Consider the following 20,651-nt stretch of genomic DNA (forward strand, 5'->3'; position numbering starts at 1 on the left):
ATAATAAGACTATAATAAGACTGTATGTACTTTGATAATATATTTACTTTGAACTAAAGCAGAAAATAGCAAACTATGACAAAGTTAGAAGCAATTCATATACCTGATAAGTGATCTTTCTCTTTTCATCTGCACCAAGCATTTCCTGTACCGTGGCAGTGCTTTCATTACTGAAAGATAAAACCCAGTGTTAAAGCATCAGGATATAAACATGTCAGAGTGGAGCTCCACTGCTTAGAGCAGTGGTTCTCTGAGCAATGTGGCCCATATGGCCTCCCAAGGGGCCACAAGTAAGAAACAAGAAACTAAGAGAGATAGTTTTTTTTTTAATTTGCAAAAAAAAATCTATTTATTTATTAATTTTTAGAAAATTACAAAGAATAAATGTGGTGATAAATAGTGAGAAAAATAATATTAACCCTTATCTAAAGAAAGAAAAAAAAGAGCGAAAGATTGCCTGGATATCGGAGGATCCCCACATGTTCCATGGAGTTCAAAATAATTTTAATATTTATTTTTACTTACCCCAATTACTTTATCATTTTATCTTCAAAGGACCTATGTATTTAATCCTATCTTTTGTAGAGATGGGAGCCAAATTTTCAAAAATATATCATTCCTTTCATTTTCTTAATATATGTTAAAACTCTTTTTCTTTTCACAGGTCCATTAATTCCATTAACATTAAAACTTAAAAAATTAAGTAAATTAATCATTCATAATACCTTGGGAACTCTTTAAAATTCTCCTTGTTGCTATGAGTTTCTCCCCAACCATCCAGGCAAAAAAGAAGAAAAATAGAAGAAAGATAACTAAAATATAAGAAAAAAAACAAAGTACCCCCCCACTAATGTTGCGAATAAAAAGAACACAACATTACCCCCCCCCCCCACATTTTACGAGTCATGGCAATCGTCATGATTGTACATGTGAAACACGCAGCCATCGATCAGGAGCTCTTCCAGCTCCCCCGCAAAAAAAAAGAAAATATATTAGTGAAGAAAAAAAAATTAATGTCTCTACTCCCAATTAATACTCCTCAACTATTTTTTTTACAGTCTTCATCATTAGTCCATTTCATTTTAATAATTCTTTACTTCTTCGTGGACATCAGGTAATTCTTGTACAAATTCCTCTGCTTTCCGGTAGTCAACGAAAAATCTTCTTTCTTCGTTATCCAGGAAAATTTATCAATTTTGCTGGATAGCTCAATAAAAATTTATAGCCCTTTTCCCATAAAGATTTTTTCACTGATTAAATTCCTTCCGCCTCTTCAGAAGATCGTAACTTATGTCTGGATAATAAAAAACTCTTTTCCCTCCTATTATCAATGGCCCATTTCTCTTTTTAGCACCTTGAATAGCTGCCTTCAAGATCATTTCTTTATCTTGGTACCTTAAACATTTTATTGAAATTGATCTTGAATTTTGATCTTGTTGAGGTCTTGGTCTTAAAGCTCTGTGTGCTCTTTCAATTTCAATTACTTGGCTTCCTTTTTTCATTTCTAACATTTTCGGAATCCATTCTTGAAAGAGTTTTATTGGATTTTCTCCCTCTGTACCTTCCATAAGACCAACAATTTTGATATTATTTTGTCTACTAGAGTTTTCAAGCGCATCTATTTTTTCCAACATCCGTTTTCTTTCCATTGTCCAGGCAAGATTATTGTCTTCTATCTTATCTATTCTTTCAGTGTTTTCTTCCACTTTTACTTCCATCTCTTTAACTTTATTATCCATCTTCTTTTGTTTTTCCACCACATTATCGAGTTTAGTCTGCATCCTTCTTATAGCTTTTAATTCATAACATATATTAGAATATCTTTTATGTCTCCTTTAATCTCTTCCTTCTTTTCCTCTTCTTCCTCTGTATTTCCCAAAGAGTTTGATTCCATTTCCGATTCACTTCCAACCGTAGTTGGGATTTGTAGTTTTGTTAATATCTGTTCATGCATACTTTCGCGCATGCGTTGTTCTTGCCATTTCTTCTTGGAGACTGCCGACATTGCTGCAACTTCTGGTCCCGCATCATCAGAAGTGCCATGCACTTCGCCGGGAGGAGATCCAACTTGAGTCCAAGGCTTCACTGAGACGGTTAGGCCTTTTTCTCCGCTGATTTGCGCAGTCTTTGAAGTAGTAGCTTTCTTCTGTCTCAGTTTAGGAGCCATATCAAAAGATAATCCTGAGCTACTTATAAATAGTTTCTAGTAGATATTTGTTAACTCTTCTTCATTTAAACCCTATTTCATTACTTTTTACGAGGGAGCTGGATTCCCAACGTCTCGACCCTACGTCATCACTTGACGCCCCCCCCCCGCGATAGGAGTTTCTGAATGCGCCATGACAAGTTTACTGTCTTAATGAAAAATTACTAAAATACGTAAATTTAAAAAGAGAATTATCTAATTTAACTAAATGAAATGAATGGGAAAATACGCTAGATGATGCAAATGAGATAGCCTAGCCTCCCCCCAACTGTATCCACCTCCAAATCACAAATTGCAGACTGGATGGGGCTATCTATAGCAAGGCCAGTCAGCGAATATGCTGCAGGAGGCCGATTCTGTTTGCCTTCCACTGACCTGTACGTGTTATAATATGTATAAAATGTGGCATGAAGGCTGCATTTACTGCTGTGGGGTCATCTGCTAAACACAGCCAGTTGGTTTAATTCGATTTCCCGCCTCTTATTTAGTTGAACATGGTTTCAGTCAAATTATTAAAAGCACATAATCAAAGGTAATTTTCAATTATCTTTAACCAAGTTGCAATCAGATATTCAGAAACTCACTAGTTGGCCTCCGTCACAAGGATCTCACCAAATACCTGAAGTGACTATATTAAGTGGTTTTTCATTTGTGCTTGGAAGAATATTATATAAAGTATACTATTCAGAGCTTTCATTTTCCAAATACACTTGTAACATATTTAACATACAATACCTATAGCCTGTTAAAACAAATACTGACTATATATTAGAATAATTAATACAGTTGACCAAAAAACAACTTTAGCAACTAAGGGAGGGTGGGGGCCGCACAGGTAAAAGGAAGTCACAAGTGGGGCACACGTAGAAAAAGGTTGAGAACCACCAGTCTACAGCTTTATTTCTTCTACCCAGGTACATAAACTTACGCTGTATTCCATCTGTCACTTCTCCCAACCTGTCCAAGTCCTTTTGTAGTCCCTGCTTCCTTGATATTGTCATCCCTTCCACTGTCCACAAACTTGGCCATACAGCCTGTGCTGTCTTTACGACAGTTATTTAGTTTATAATATTTTCGCTTAGTAATTCATTCAATAGTATTTTCTAGTTAGAATTAGGAGTGTTTAAAGTATATTCATTGCATGTAAAATACATCGGCATGCGATGACGTCACATCCGGTTTCGCCGCGTCTTGTGGGAAAATACCGGTTTGAAATTAGCGCGAGGGTGGGGGCTTTCCACGAGGCTCACCGGAGCAGAAGTTGTTTGCAGGCATGAGAAATCACAGTGAGAGCAACGCTGTAAGTTAATAGATAATCGATATATTGAACTAAGATGTTAATGCCGATCCTGTTAGAAGTAACGACGGTAGATAATGTTTATGCTTTCGTTAGTTAAAGAGTCGCGGATAGTTTGCATGGAAGTGTATTTAAAGTAGTCAATGGAGCAGGTAAACTCTCCCTGTATACTGCACCTTAGTGTAATGTAGTTATAGTCACCTTTGCAAGTATTTACACTTGAAATGTGATATTAAGGAAGGAACAAATACTGTATCAATCTTGTATTGTTTTATCAACAGTTTTCACCATATGTTAATGTGAAGAGTGAACAGTAAATGGTTAATCTTACTGCGATCTGGTTTGCATTGGCTGTGGTTTATCCGGACGTTAAATTCGGCGTTCGTTACACCCGAAGGAAACGTTACACAGCCATCAATTCTGCCATCCAGATCATTAATACATAATGTAAAAAGAAGAGATTCCAACACCAATCTCTTTGGAACTGTTAGTCACTGGCAGCCAACTAGAAATGACCCCCTTTATTCCTTTCTGCTTCATTTCAGTTAGCCAATCATCTATCTTCCCTGTAATACCATGGGCTCTTATCTTGCTTTGCAACCTCATGTGCGACTGCTTGTCAAAGGTCATCTGAAAATCCAAGTAAACAACATCCACTGACTCTCCTTTGTTCATCCTGTCCGCTATTTGCTCAAAGAATTCCAACTGATTGGTCGGGCAAGATTTCCCTTTAAGGAAACCCTGCTCACTTATTGCATGTTCAAAAATACTTAAGCAGGTAGCATCACGAAATAAAAGATACAGAGGCAATCATGAACAAATAAGTATAAATTAAAAAGAAACTAAATACAATTAGAAAAAGCTCGCCCTCAATTTGTTTTTTTACATTATTACCCAATTCTTTCTCTGATATGGTGTAATTTCAACCTTACCAGAGAATCAAACTGAAGAAATGTTGAATAATTATAACATGAACAGTTCTCTCCATTCATAAAATGATTTTTTTTTTTTTGTTTACAACACTAAATACTACATTTTTTTAAACTATAAAGATGGCAGCCACTGTTATTCCCAGGATTACAATGCCTCCCTTTTTAGCGACATCTGTAAGTGCGATTACCATTTCAAACTACTAACAACATGGCAGATACAAGCAGCCCAATACTGGATGTGTGAGATAGTTACTACCTAACATCCTGAGAAGCTTGCACTTCCACATTTTTAAAAAAAATACTACTAGTTATTTTAAAGTCTATACTCTTATTAAGTAATATATTTAATATCATGCATTTGTCCAACATATCCATTCAACTGCACTTCTCTAAGTTGGTGTATCTTTTTTGGCTGTCTGAGACTAGTGTTACGTGTACAATGTTTGCTCATTAAATAACTTGGGGAGCTTATTCTCATCTAGTGTGCAATGTATCCCTTGACAGTCACTCTTGATTAGATTCAATCCAGGAAATATTTTAAAACCCTAAGTATTCCTTACCTGTCTTTTTCCATTTTTCTTTTCTGGGGCAGAGTGTCTTTCATATTATTATGACATAGCAGTCCTGCTTCGGCACTCATATCATATTTTAGATCCTTAGACACTTCTTCACTAGTGACCTACATTAAAACATTAATCCCATTTACTTACGAACAAATGAAAGGGCAGAACACATCTACATCTACAGAAAATGATACACCTGTTAACATTTAACTTCACAAAACATTCAGAAAATCATTTTAAGTCTTGCAGTTCATGTTAGACTTTTAAGTACTTTCCCTTCGATTTTTTTTAAACATTTTAAATCACAGGGTGTGCATATTGCTGAGAAGATCAGCATTTATGACCTTTACCCCAAATGCTCTTGAATTAAGTTGTTTCCCAGGTCATTTCAGAGGATCTCTCTACTGCCATTATGACTCAGGAATACCGTCGCACTCAGATGTAGAAAGATTCTTCATCGCTGTTTCCATAACAATTCTGTTTTACCAGTCAGGGTTGTTATCCATGAATACAGTCCCCAAACCTGGAGACCAGTGGACCGTTCTTTTAGTCTTGCCTCTACTCTGACCTGTTTGGGATGGGTGACCCTCCCAAGAGCCAAAGCATAAAGCCCTGACTCCAGCCAACATCGCTCTCCGGGTCACTGAGGCACGAAACCTCCAAAGCACAGCAGAATTTCAGAGGATGGCTAAGAATTAACTACAAGAGTCACATAAGCTAAGAAAAAATGACATATCTTTTCCTGATGTTATTTTTTAAATCCAATGTTTACTATTCTGTACTACATATTATCAGTAATTAATTAACTGAACCCAAATGCCCTGATTCCCACAATGAGATTGGAACTGTGTCAATAGTCCAGATCTCTGAAATATCAGTCAGTAACACACTTTCCCCACTGTACCTGGTATAATTACTTTTAATAACTCCCAATACTTAAATGACTAGACTATGTAGATTGTTAACTCTTTAGCTAAAACGCTAGGGGCAGGAGGAGTGAGAAAGAGATATGGCTAAAGGATGAGTGTAACTGTGACAGCTTTAAGCTTATTGTCTGACTTTAAACTTTCATAAGATCTGCCTAGAGGGAAATGTTTGAAATAGTTTTGAATTCATAAATACTATAATCAATTTGACTTGCATACTACAGAGATTCAGCTCACCAGATTTTCAGCTTCCAAAATAGCGATCAACATTCTAGAACAGCTACAGCCAAAGTAGGAAATGTTCAAATTTGTAGAGAGTTTACATCTGATACCCCCCACCCCCCATGCTTCAATTAGAATCATGCCACCTCTAATTAACAGCAATCTCTTCTATACTTGCCTTTACTTTTGTTCTTTGTCCGGCTTTTGGTTGTTTACTCATTTGAGATGGCATTTTCTTCAATTTGGAGAAATGTTGATCTTTTCCACTAATTGATTTAAGATTTTTATTATTCTGCCTTAAATTCTGCTGGATATCAGATGGCAGTTTCACATCCACTACAGGCAGGTCATTAATCAGCTAGAAGGATAAAATACATTATTGTTATCCTCTGTAAATTACCACAATTGAGGTACTGTTTAACTAAAGGCCTCACACTCCAGCAATCAGGTTCTTCAAGTAATGTAACCTGAGATGTAAATGAGACAATTCAATCAAATCCATCCAACATCTCATGAATTTGATGTGCTTGGGGATGGAGAGTGTTTGACAAGGAAAGACAGGAAAGAAAAGCAGAGATGAGCATCTGCATCTAGTCTTATAAGGTGTCTAACAATTCCTTGTATGACGCCAAAGGTAGAAACAAGAACGCAGATTGATCCCAAGCCCTTAGTCATGGATAGCACAATGTAAAAGAAAAACAATAAACAGTAACAAATAGGTTAAAAATATTAAAAGAATGACCCTGGATTAGCTTAGCTCCATAGTACTCACATTTCTGTAGCTGAGCAGTCTCTCAATCACCGGATGGTTCTGAACTGGGATTCGCTTTGCCTTCAGGACCAGATAAAAACTGATGTTTGTGCAGTAGCTGTAGATCACACACTTCATTAGTAATAGTACATATGTTCTCTTTTCTATATAGTATGTCACAGTCCTAATTTATTTAATACAAAACTCAGGTACAGTACAAGAAATCCCAATTTTCCATGTTAAGAGCTCTCAACTCTATACAATAAGCGCAGGTCTTCCAGATGTGCCTACCACATGGAGCTACTATTTATGTATCCAATCATTCTCTGCTGGCTCAAACACAGAAAGCCAACCAAATTGGCTGAAGGCCGCTGTGAGAAATTATACACAGAATTAAAAGGGCTAAAGCCTGACTGACTTGTTTCGCAGCTTGGCTAGTCATGCTGTGCGAATAATGCTGCAAGGTAACTATTCTGCAAGGAAGGAGTGCTTGTTACATGAGAAAGCTGCTTTGTTGTAACCACTAATCAATGATGCCTGGCAATGATCAGAGTACTATGTGATGACAAATGTTTAACAAGCAGCCCCAGACAGTGCTCAAGCTCATTTGATTACAGATTTTCAAGGCTCTATGAGTGGGGGCTCTGTAATATCAACTGAGGCGCAAGCTTGCTAATAAACTGTATGTAATCTTAAGTAAACTATGTTTCACAATTATTCCCTTGGTCTGAACCTAAAGTCTTCCTGTAGAGAGGCAGATCATCAACTGGGCCTCGGGTAACAGAGTATAGAAGCCCTGTCCTCTGACAGCTTTGATGTAAAGCAAAGGCAGGGGCAGAGTTTTGTTGTGTCAAAGCCTGTAAACAATTTAAAAAGGATATTTGGAGAAGTAAAGTTGCTGTCAATAAATTTAATAACATTATTATTTTGGAAATAATAACATCAAAAAGTATAATCATGAGATGCTCAATGAATAATTTTAAAGCCCACTTTATCCTTTACTTCCTAATCCACAGGTCGAGAAATCCAATTGAAACTAATGGGACATCCAATTCTCTGCTAGATCTACGGGTCTGAAATTTTCATCGGAATGGTGGCTCTTTATAAAAACTACCAGTCACATCCAAGAACACCTGTCCTATTGATACTGGCACTTCCATGATATAGACGGCCAATGTCATGCTCATAGATGTTCACATGAATAACTTTCCAAGAAATGCACAAAAAATGTTAACATGGCATTGACACTCTTAGATCACAAGGCATTGTTTAAATTATTAGTCAAAAAATGCTTTCAGCTGCATTGGAATTTCCACTTAGCCACCTGATCAATGGCTATCAAATTGGGCTTTATTAAATTTACTTTATCTCCAAGAGTATCATGCTCTGAAAAGGGTCATGATTCTCTAAAATTATAGCAAAGAAACTTACTTCAGATACAGATGGTACTTTGTCTGTACATACAGGACATCCTGTGAAATGAACAAAATTTATTACAATATAATCAAGGCACACTGTACCCCTCGATCCCCACCTACCACATATTGCGTTTATGTTCTCAGCATACCTTCTCTGCCGGTATCCTACCATTCTGCACCAGTTCCATCAGAGGCTGCAGCTCTTCCTTCAATTCTACAAGCTGCAAGAAAGAAATCACAAAACTATCAGTTTGCTTTGCAGAAATTTTAAAAACAATCCTAATAAGCAAGATACCAATAGCTAAAACAGAAATATCCAACTATCTTACTTCCTAGGTAACTCACAAACAGAAATATTTCTACATCTGCAAACTTCAGACATGCTTTGCCTTAAAGGGAAAGAAGTCCATTTGCCTATTACATTAAACAATCACTGGAAAATTATTTTATATTTAAGAAATAACAACTGTTTAAAAGATAAAGACAGTCAACAGGATTTCATTCTAATCCAGGCTCCACTTCAGATCTCTTTTAATTCAACAGTTCTTTATTTTGTGAAGAATTATAGCCTGACCAATAATGTCAAACATGTACTTTCCCAAAAGCCAAGAGTAATCAATTTTTAAAATTTATAATCTATAATTTTTCCCAGTGCAGATAAGGAGCTACAAGTATTGGCTTTGAAGGAAAAGAACTTAAAGAGTCTGATCAGAATAATGCTAAGCTAACTAATCCCCTAATAACTAACAGTAACTGATGCCGATGTTTGAAAGAACCAAATCCTGTACTATATTCAACCTTCCATTTTCACACTTTTTCCCCTCATTTCATCTCCATTAATGTTCACAAGGTTAGGTCTTCATCTCACGCAGTGGTAAATCAGCCAAGGAACTTGTCCCCATTTGGGAATGTTAACATTCAGGTCGGATGACACCTGGAATTCAGCATGGATAGAAGGTCTAAATGCACTAGCACTATAAAATCTCTGTGAATCCTCACCAATAAAACACCATGTTTGTCAATGAAATAATATTACTTGTTCTTTAGAAATCAGAATCCATTAAAATATTCTTTTTTTACCTCTAGAACATTATATTACTACTTTACTAATTTTCAACTTTTTCTGTGTGCCACCGAATATTCGGAAAACACAGTAAAACAGTTCAATGAACTCAAGCAACCAGCAAGCTTAGCCGACCTTTTCTTTGAAATCTTGGATGAGTTCCAGCAGCTCAGGTGACTCCTTCTTCAGCAGTTTCAGCTTCTCTTTCTGGGACATTTTGTTCAAATCTTTTTTAATTTTCAGATCCTTCCCAGAAGCCTTCTCTGCTTCCTGCTCTTGGGCGAATGCCTATGAAGAGAAAACTCTGTAATAATCAAATTGACTTTTTCAGCAAACCTTACTTCATTCCAGAATGCAGACGAGCAGTAACCCCATGGATGCCTCGTCCTAATGCTTATCTTTATTTGTACTCAGGCTGGCAGGAAATTTTATCACCTGGATCCATATAAAAAATGCTGCAGATTCATCAGCAGTCAAAGGAAAATTACCATTAGTGATTTCCTTCCCACCAAATACAAAGCAGACCTCAGCTCAGTCTAACCTGACTGAGATTAGCTGATAGGGTCAGCAACAAAAATCAAATACAAGCAACAGGACCATTTCCTGTCAGGGATTCATGCCTTTTTTCCAGCAGCACAGACAAAGTTGACTGCATTTGCAGAGGACCTTACATATTCCTGTCATTTGCAGTTGAGAAAAAGGGTAGGGAGCAGGGGGTGAATAAAGATGCCTTTAGGGCAGATAGTTGAGATTCAATGAAGCTAGGTTGAGCTTTGAGCTCAAATGTAAAATAAGAATACATATATGTTTTAAGATGAAAACAGCTTTACTTCTGTAAAAAGGACCAGAATACACAACTCTTCTAATCTGGAAAAAAGTATTCAGATCCTATAGAGAAGGGTCCAGAGAATGAAAAGCCAAAATTAATACAAAGATTACGGTTCAGGTGCAGTGGCAGTTTAGAAGACCAGGCCAACTCAGGTGCACCCATGCCTCCACTTATTACCACTCAGTGTGGTTCATCACTGACCTTCTGACAGATTTCAAAAATGCATCTCTGTATAGGCGATCCAGTAACTGGAGGAAAAGTACATCCTAAACAGGAAAAAAAAACTTCTACCTGTCGTTGAACTACCATGGTTAATCTCATTCAAAAGGTATTGAGGGTTACCTTGTTTTTACTAGGGAGGAAATCAGCGGGTGATGGGGTGGAGATAGGTCTCTACCAAAGGATGTTCAAGCCCCTTCTTTTCTCTGCTGGCCTGCAGGTCACCCTTGGGCAAGGTGTAGCACCTGCTTAGCCTCCCTGATCAGGGTCATATGAAGCCATGAGAGCAGATGGTGCATATCACAAGTCCTGGTTATGCGACAACTGATGCCAGGCAAACAATCTCTGAAGGGTACTGATAATGGCTGTTACCTGTCTTGTAAAGCCACTGCCTTAAAATCTACATTTTTAGCAGCCAAAAATGGATCGGATCTTTTTTTTTGACTGAGTTTAAAGGATCAGCAGAGGTGTGCCCCAAACACAGAATCAGGAAAATGGTGGTTTCACCCTGATCCAATATAAGTTTTAAAAATGAAGAAGATACCACTAACATCTAGAAGACAGACATAGTTAAAATGATTCAGAAATAAGTGTCACAGGCAGCCTAGGAATTGCTAGAATACTGTGCCAAAATATGCAGGAAATTGATTCCAATGACAGTTCTCACTAATTATCTTGGCACATCTAAGCTCGTGGCAAAATCTTTCACACCTCCACATGCCCGGTTAGTTACCTGAATAAGATCGAGTCCAAAGTCATCCTCAGACAGATTCTCTGCCAACCGTTTCTGAATATTTATAGCTTCTTGTTCCTCCTCCTCAGCCTCAGCCAGAGCTTCTGCTTGTTTCTTTCCACCTGCAAGTGTGTAAACAGCAAACGCTGAGATCATACCATAAAGAACTATATCTCCTTGCATACAATCTCAAGATTGTTGGGTATACAATTGAGAAAGATTTGAAACTTTGTACAGTGGACTTTTATATTAAAGGGCAAATAAGGAAAATTCCTAAACTTCTGCCTCCCCATATCTCCCAGGACCAGTTTATGAAGTCCAACTACATCAAAGCACGGCCAGCATGCCACCCAGAGACAAACCAGACATCTATCAAATTAAAACAAAACACTCCTATAAATCTCAACCACCCCATTGTATCTATTGGTTCAAAGATCTCATTACAAGTCAGAGACAGTATGTTGTATTTCTGAAGTTGTGGGTCAATGTGGTTAAAATCTACATTAGGGTGAGTTTGCATTGCCTCAGTTCAGATACACAACAATACGCCACAGGGGTGTTAGAACTGTAGAAGCCCATTTTCAGAGTGGTCGCCTCTTTCTGACTATGACAGTGATGACAAGGCATCTGTCTTGGGAGAAAAAAAAACATATAAAATTGAACTGTCCTTGCAAACGGAAGGACAGAATACCCTCTGAAAATCCAGTTAACAGCTACAGAAATAAAAACAGACTAAAAAGTAGAGAAAGGTATATTAAAACACAGGACGTTTTAATGCATGTTCTCTTCTGGTACCAGTAAAAGCGCAATGACAAAAACCTGCCAACTTCTGCTAAATTTTAAAATAACACAACATCCAATAAATGGTAACAAATAGGTAGAAGGGATAATTATAGCTCTATACAGACTCCATCAAGTTAGTAAGACACAACTTGCCATAGTGACTGCCCCTAATTAAGCCATGGATCTCTAGGAATCCTCTTTAACAGCTTCACTGACACGAGCCACCAGTCTAGTTTCCAGGATTATCCCATAGAACATTAGCTACTCACCAGTCCTGCAGGACGTTGCCTGTGGCTACAGATGACATGAAGATATTAATCAAGGCCCTGGCACCCTCATCTCCTAGCTCTCTCAGTAACCTGCGGAATATCCCATCAGATGCTAGGGACTTGCCCACCTTAATATTCTTTAAGAAAACAAATACTACCTCCTCCTTTATCTCGAAATACTCTTGTTATTAGCACGTTCCACACTGAAGTCCTTCTCCTTGTAAATACTGATGCAAAGCACTCATTTAGGAACTCACTTACATCCTCCACCTCCAAGTACATTCCCTCCTTTATCCTTCAGTGATCCTTCCTGCTCCCCAGTTATCCTCTTACTCTTGATGCATGTATAGAATGCCTTCAGATTCTCTTTAATGCTACTTACAAAAGACTTTTCATGACCCTTTCTGATTTTCCTAATTCCTTCGAGATCTTTTATGGCTTCATCATAATCATCAAGAACTTTGATTTTAGCTTCTTACATACATTTGTTTTCTTTACTGACTAAATTTACCACCTCTTTCGACATCCAAGGTTCTCTTATCTTGCCATTATTCTTACTAGAATGTACTTGTCCTGTACTCTATGCAGTCTTTAAACACCCTCTACATGTCAGCCCAAAAACAGCTGCTCCCAATTAATGCTCTCTAGTTCCTGCCTAATACTTGCATAATTTGCCCTACTTCAATTTGATATACTCCTGCCAGGTATATATTTATCCTTACCTATAACCTGTCTTAAAGCTTAAGGAGTTGTGGTCTCTATTCCCTAACTGTCACCTGGCCAGACTCATTACCGAACACCCGGTCCAGTGCAGCCCTCTCCACCTCTAGTTGGACCCTATTGAGTTACAAATCCCCTAATGGATGTACTTGACAATTTCTGTCTCATTTTGCACTGAGATCCTAGTCTGTTTTGGGAAAGTTGAAGTCATCCATTACAACAGATCTGCTGTTTTTACCCATCTCGCTGATCTGTCTAAATATTTGTTCCTCAATGTCCTGGAGGCTATGGGGGGGGGGGGGGGGGGTGGTGGTGTCTATAGTATAATGCCATCAAAGAGATTGCACCTTTCTTATTTTTGAGTTCTACCCATATAGACTCAGTGGATGAGCCCTCCATTATATCACCTCTGATATTGTCTCTGATTAATAGCACAACTCACTCTCCCCACCCCTTTTACCTCTTCCTCTTTTTTTTCTATAATACTGAAAACCTGGAACATTAAGCATCCATTTCTGTCCCTCTCTCAACCTGGTCACTGTTATGGCCATAACATCATACTCTAAGCTCATCACCCTTGCCCATAATACTCCTAGTATTAATATACAAACACTTCAATCCATCTGTCCCATTGTATCTATTACCTCACTCCTTCCTGTTCCTACTAGTCATCATATCTACCTTCCTCTAAATCGCTCCTCTTTCTGACCTGGTGCTCTGGTTCACATCCCCTGTCAAATTAGTTTTACCCTCATTCCAGAAGCTCTAGCAAACCTCCCAGCCACCAGGTTGACTCCACTCCAGTTAAGGTGCAACCTCCATCCCTCTTGTACAAATCAACCCTACCCTACCGATGATCCAAGAACCCAAAACGGTCTCCTACACCAGTTCCTCAGCCACTTATTTATCTGTTCTATCATTCTATTCCTGCCCTGACCAATACATGGCACCAGGAGTAATCCAGATAACTACTTTTGAAATCCTGCTTTTTCACCTCTTTGCCACAGCATAGAATCACCTGTCCGTCGCCAACTCATGAGTTTCTTGTCACCACTCTTCTGCCTGACTTTACACTCTCCAGCTGAGCCTCAGAGCTAGCCACAGTGCCAAAGAGGCCAAATTCCAGTACTTACGAGGAAGCTCATCAACATAATCAGTACTATAATACGATTTCTTCTTCTGTCCCCAGGCCAATGCACTTGGGAGACCTGCAAAAGAAAAAGGTGTAGCAACAATGAATGTTACTATGAAGAAACAAATTCAGCATTTGCAGCAATATCTTCATGTATTGATTGTTATTAAGAGTAACATTTATGGATTATTTCTCCAGGTCTCCACAAAAGCTTCAGGGTGGGCTTGGGCATGGAAAGAAATTAGTCATCTGATGGATTACACAAAGTTTGATAATACCCCAGACCTAAACCAACCTTCTTCCAATTTGCCTTCAAGGTCACTATCCATGTCAACCTCTTCCTCGTATTCATCTTCATCATCTTCTTCCATTGCTTCTGCCTCTCCCTCATCATCATCATCTTCATCAGAATCAGCAAGGTCCAGAGGCATTACCTCTTCCTGTTTTAAAAGGACATAATATGTAGCCATATATTTGATCCAATCTGTTAGTGCTTAATAAATTAATTTCTAGTAATATACTCTTGCTGCATGACAACAGAAGGGAAATATATACTGAACAGTATCAAACACAAGAGTTTGTCGGCAATTTTCTTTTAACTCAGTGAAAGCATAAAAATAGGAAAAAGGATATTCCATACAGCCTTCTGGACCAGCTCTCTCATTCAATATTATAGCTGCTTTCTCTTCACTCTCATTAACCACTGAAATGTAAAGTGGTAAAAATCTACAGATGGCCCCAAGTAAACAGCAGAACACTCAAGGCCCTCTGGAATGCAGAACGCCAAATCAAACGAGTTAAATAAACAAGAGGGGTTAAGATTATTGATGTAGATGGAAGGGTTGGACAAGTTCTTAGGAGACTGCAGTAATTGTATCAGATTTAGGAGGGCCAATGAAGCCTCATATTGTCATGCACGATACATCCCAATTCAGAAACATCATGCACACATGTTAAGAGCAGTGCGTGAGTGAATAAGGTGAACAAATAAAGCCACTTTAACCAATTTCAACTAACAGTTTGCAGAAAGTGGATGAAAGTGTTTACACTTTGAGCTGGCTGTAGTAAACAAAAACAAAGTAGAATGAAGTCATACATTTTATTTGTTATTAGTTGAATAAACTGGCAATGTAAAAAACCATTAGCTGCATTACATTACAAATGACATAATTAACATCCATCACATACACAATCAGCCCGGACTGCATACAGAAATGTAACACCCACAGATCTCCAATAAGATTCTCAACAAGTTTCATTGTCTTCTGGTCCTATCAAGACCTTTGTTGGTGGTTTGAATAACTGACTACTTTCTTTAGTACCTTAAAGAGTGCATGAGAGAGCTCCTGGGTCAAGCACTGAAACCTAGGCTAGTTTTTCAGCACAACATAAGATATATCATCTTTCAGTTGAGGTTGTCTGGCCGTTCAAATAACAGTGGAAAGCTTGTTTGAAGGCCAGTAAGAGAAACTCTTCCACATTATTATTGTTTATTTTATATAGCCATGGTCTGATTGTGAGTTGTTGCAGTAGTTCAGTGTTGCCTACATTACAACAGAGGCAAGAGTTTAAACTATTTCATCAGCAAAAACATGCTTTGGAATGCTCCACAATTCCTGTTTTCCCTCAAAGTGATGAGAAGAAAAAAAAATTCTGGACTGATTTTTAATCTACTTGTTCGACAGGGAATTTAGACATTACTCAAAAGGCTTTCCCAGAAGCTTGACCAACAGCCCAGCAGAATTGGACATACACACCTCATCAAGTGAATCTTCACTCAAATTATCACGTGCAGGTCCATCAGCCAGCAGCTTCTGAAAAACAAAATTGTAGATTATCCACACTGCAAACAAAGAGCATCAAGGCACCTCTGGACTCCTGATGCTAAAACTGCTTTGGGTGCACTTTAAAAATTACCTTGTATAAAAACTGCTGTCTTCCTGCTCCTCCTTTTACAACTTTCCCCAAATACAGATTATTTTAAGGTAGTATTTTGTCAATGTTTCACACTGAAAAATCAGTAAAATGCACAGCAAATTTCTTGTGTGGCAATACATATGTTATCGTTATTATGTCCCAAACTACCCAATATTGCTGCTAATTATAAATATTTTAAATCTTACGCTTACATTTATGATGGCAATTGCACTGTAATTGTGTCATACTTTCATATCACATTCCTTCCCACAGCAACATTGATTTTCCAGTGAGTTTCAGCTGGCGCTGTGGAATAATTTATTAAACTCCCGAATTTCTGGAACTTCTGTTAATTCCACACCAAACCCCTACTTCTACTTCACCTGTGGTTTACAAATCAAATTATCTGGTTACCATAACATCACAGGAAACTAACTAACACAATTTCATCTGTGCTTATTTTTCCCCCTTTATTGTAAAGATTATAGACAAGTCAAGTCACTTTTATGTAGTATTTCACACTTACCTCAAGTTTCTTCTCGTGAAATTCATCAACGTCGTCATTATAATACTCTGAGGAATTCTACAAGGAAAATGTAAGTGGTTTCAATCCAAACACAATTATCATATCCATCTCACACTTCAACATCATAATCACAAAAAAATTAACTAACTAAACCAAGCCTGCAAGATACCCCATTGCTATTCAAAGTTCCAAGGTTTCAAAATCAGTGACTAAAAGTCTGGATCAACTTGCTCCCAATTCTTCAATGGAATGCAAATATAATCCCATAAGATTTATTGATTTCACTTGGAGATACAGTGGAGAACAGGCCCTTCTGAGCTACCCAGCAACCCATCTATTTAAACCCCGCCTAATCACAGGACAAATTACAATGAGCAACTAATCTACAAACTGGTACATCTTTGGACTGTGGGAGGAAACCAGAACACCTAGAGGAAAGCCATGCTCACAAGGGAAGGAATGTACAAAGTTGCTCACAAAGGATGTCGGAACTGATCTCTGAACTCCGATGCCCCAAGCTGCAGTGGGGTCGTGCTAACAGCTACGTTACGTAGTCCTCTGAAGAAACTTACTTGCCATCTCTCCAATAACTTGGCTGTGCTGAAACCTCGTATTTTAAAATATGATTAAAGCTATATTAGCAGGGAGTTTCTATTTGTTCCCAGAATCTACTTTAATTCTTTCACACTAGCAAAGCACTGCAGGTGCTGGTAATATTAAATAACCAAAAACCTCACAGTCACTGATCCTCTCAAAGTTATTTGATATATCTAATTCCCTGACAATTTAAGCCGTTAAAATGTTTATTCACTTTCCTTTTGAAAATTATAATGAGGGAGGGAGGAGAAGATGGCGGCGCGACACAGCACGCGCGGCCTCTCTGGTGAATGATATCTGGTATTTGTTAAGTAGGGATCCGTGCATAATTCTGATTTGATGGAGACAGACGTGAGAGCGTGGAGGAACATCTGGAGAAACTTCTGAAATGCCCGCTTCGCTGCCGCTGCTACTGTGCGGTCCGGAATCTCCAGAGGAGAAGGCTTCCGAGACCTCGGCTTTGCTTGTTTCGGCAGCCGGGACGAGGACAAAGGCACTCGACAGAGGATGGCGCTCGGGAGGCTGTATCGGAGGGGCTGGTTGGAGGCTCGAAGTTTTCGGATGGACTCAGAGTCTGCTGTGGACGGGTGCTTCCAATGCATCAGTTGTCAGTGCCTGGAAGTTTATGGCAGGGAGAGTTTCTCCCTTTTTGCTGCCTGATATCGTGGACTATCAGAGTCGATCGGGACTTGAGACTTTTTTTAAAATAGTGCCCATGGTCTGCTTTTATCAAATTATGGTATTACTTTGCACTGCTGTAACTATGTTATAATTATGTGGTTTTGTCAGTGTGAGTCTTTGGTTTGTCCTGCTTTTTTGTTCCACTCTGGAGGAACATTGTATCATTTCTTAATGCATGCATGCATTTCTAAATGACAATAAATGAGGACTGAGTGCCCTCATAATCTAATGTAGTGGTCGCCAACCCGTCGATCGCGATCGACTAGTCGATCTTTGAGACTTTCCCAGTTGATCCCGAAAAAAAAGGGGAAAAAAAAATACTGTTGAGAGATTGTTTCCAGGTTGTGGGGTTTTAGTTTCGTTCTTTCTGTCCAGAGCGCATGCGTGTAGCTCTCCCGCACTACGCAGTGTAATTCAGTGGTCCCCAACCACCGGGCCGCGAGGAAACGATATGAGTCAGCTGCACTTTTCCTCATTCACTGTCAGCCCATTGTTGAACTTGAAGCCACGCAAAGTCATCAGGCACTAAACGCAGTGATACCCTCGCGCCAGGGATCACCGGTTGGCCTTGGGCAGCTGGCGGGAAGTGCCCTCACTACTGGCCTGGAGCGCTGCTTCTGAACCTGTTTAGCACACCGAATGTTCATGGGGAACCCAGTGCTAAAATATTCACAGACAACCTAATTCAGACTCAGCGATTTGTAAGTATCAGAGTAGTTACCGCGCTGCGATCTACTGAAACAAACATTTGTCGGCCGATAGATCCTACAAGGGGGGCGGGTGCTCTGTCGCACTTCCTGCTCGGTCAGCCGCACTCTCCGGACTGTGACCGCCGCAGCCCCGGAACGGGGACCTACGGCCCTGACATTGTCCTCTTACCCCACCCATGACCAGCCACACCTGGCCAAGGCACCTGGCGGCAGGTGGGTGGGAGGCTGAGTTCGGGCCCGGAGGCTGTCTAATGAGGCAATGTCTCAAAACTGCTTCAGTACCCTGAGTCCAAGCACCCAGCACTTAAAGATGAACCTGCTGGGTTTTCTCAGTGGAAAAAAACGTGAGCAAGTGGGACAGAAGCCCCGAGCCGCGAAAACTAGAATAGGCTGTACATAGGGAACCTGCTTCGAGTATCGCTGTATTCCAGTTGTGTTTAACACCTCCCCGCCCCCGTCGGCCAGACCACAAGGATATTATCAATATTAAACCAGTCCGCGGTGCAAAAAAAAAGGATGGGTACCCCCCCCCCCCCCCCCCCCCCCGTGTTTGTATATTATTTCTACTTCCGAGTTGTGGGGTTTTACTTCTGGTCTTTTCTGTCCTGGTGCGCATGCGTGTAGCTAATTGATGTGGGGTCAATCTTGCCTTTTACTAAGGCTGAGGTAGGGGATCTCGGGCTTAAAAAGTTTGGTGACCACTATTCTAATCTAAATTACTAATGAATCTGCTTTCAACACCCTTTCTCCTCCAGTGCAAATAGTTATTCCTTAAACAAACTAAGCAATTCATTGTAGTTTTTAAGTGAAATCTCTTAAGCTGGACTACTACGAGAATCGTCATCTCCTCATATAATTAATTTATTTCTTCCTGGTACCCTTGACATCCTTCATTCAGTACATTCAAAATTAAACAGTATGAGAGCTGAGACTGAACAAGCATGCTTTTTAATACAGTTGCAAGAAAAAGTTTGAACTCTTTGCTATTACCTGGTTTTCTACATTAGTTACCCAAAAAATGTGGTCTGATCTTCATCTAAGTCACAATAATAGACAAATACAATCTGCCTCAACTAGTAACACACAAACAATTGTACTTTTCGTTAAACTGAGTACACCATCTGAACAATCACAGCCTAGGTTCAAAAAAGTATGTGAACCTTGGGGATAATGCCATCTACAATAGCTATTTGGAGTCAGGTGCTCCAACCAATGAGATGAGATTGGATTGTCGAGGTCGGGTGCCCTGCCCTATAAAAAGGAAAGTCAGGTTACCGACATAGCCTGCTCATCTGTTTATCTGCACCATGCTTCAATCAAAACAATTTTCAGAGGACCTCAGGAGAATTGCAGAGATGCATGAAGCTGCAAAAGGCTCCAAGGGCATTTCTAAAGACCTGAGTGTTTATCAGTCTACAGTAAGAGAAATTGCCTACAAAAATGGAAGAAATACAATACTGTTGCTATTCTCTCCAGGAGTGGGTGCCCTGCAAAGATCACACCAAGAGCACAACATGGAGGGCTGAAGAAGGTGAAAAAGGACCCAAGGGTTACAGCAAGAGGCCAGCAGAAATCTCTAGAACTTGCTGCAGTCTCTGTTCATGTGTCCACTATAAAAACATTGAACAAGAAGTGTTCATGGAAGGACACCATGGAGTAAACGACTGCTCCCCAAAAATAAAATTGTTGCACATCTCAAGCTTGCAAAAGACCACCTAGATGTTGGACAATGTTCTGTAGACAGATGAGACAAAAGTCAAACTTTTTAGCAGAAATTAAAACTTTTATGTTGGGGGGGGGGGGGAAGGGCACTGCACACCAACACCAAAACCTCATCCCAAATATGAAGCATGTGGAAGAAGCATCATAGCTTGGGGCTGCGTTGCTGACTCAGAGCCCAGACAGATCGTCATCATTGAGAGAACAACCAATTCAATATTGTATCAAGACATTTTACAGGAGAATGTCAGGATAGCGGTCCGTCACCTGAAGCTTAATAGAAGTTGGATGACAAAACAAAACAATGATCCAAAACACAAGAGTAAATCAACAAAAGAATGGTTTAAAAAGAAAATGCATGTCTTGGAATGGCCAAGTCAGAGACCAGACCTCAACCCAATTGAAATGCTGTGGCATATCCTGAAGAGGGCCATTCAT

General features: G+C 39.3%; 1 protein-coding gene across 3 annotated transcripts in view; it reads right to left on the reverse strand.

The window, feature by feature from the left end:
• Positions 1-20,651, reverse strand: part of utp3 (UTP3 small subunit processome component) — a 29,267-nt gene that overhangs the window by 5,702 nt on the left and 2,914 nt on the right. For all 3 annotated transcript variants that reach the window (XM_059951890.1, XM_059951891.1, XM_059951889.1), the window contains exons 3-14: positions 16,507-16,563; positions 15,821-15,877; positions 14,359-14,503; positions 14,065-14,139; positions 11,160-11,281; positions 9,514-9,666; positions 8,465-8,536; positions 8,329-8,369; positions 6,919-7,015; positions 6,325-6,504; positions 4,996-5,114; positions 104-170 (exon numbers count right to left, since the gene is read on the reverse strand). In XM_059951890.1, coding sequence (XP_059807873.1) covers positions 104-170; positions 4,996-5,114; positions 6,325-6,504; positions 6,919-7,015; positions 8,329-8,369; positions 8,465-8,536; positions 9,514-9,666; positions 11,160-11,281; positions 14,065-14,139; positions 14,359-14,503; positions 15,821-15,877; positions 16,507-16,563 — 1,185 coding nt within the window. The remainder of the gene's footprint in view (positions 1-103; positions 171-4,995; positions 5,115-6,324; positions 6,505-6,918; positions 7,016-8,328; positions 8,370-8,464; positions 8,537-9,513; positions 9,667-11,159; positions 11,282-14,064; positions 14,140-14,358; positions 14,504-15,820; positions 15,878-16,506; positions 16,564-20,651) is intronic.

Source organism: Hypanus sabinus, chromosome 27 (genome assembly GCF_030144855.1).
Source record: "Hypanus sabinus isolate sHypSab1 chromosome 27, sHypSab1.hap1, whole genome shotgun sequence".
NCBI lineage: Eukaryota > Metazoa > Chordata > Chondrichthyes > Myliobatiformes > Dasyatidae > Hypanus > Hypanus sabinus.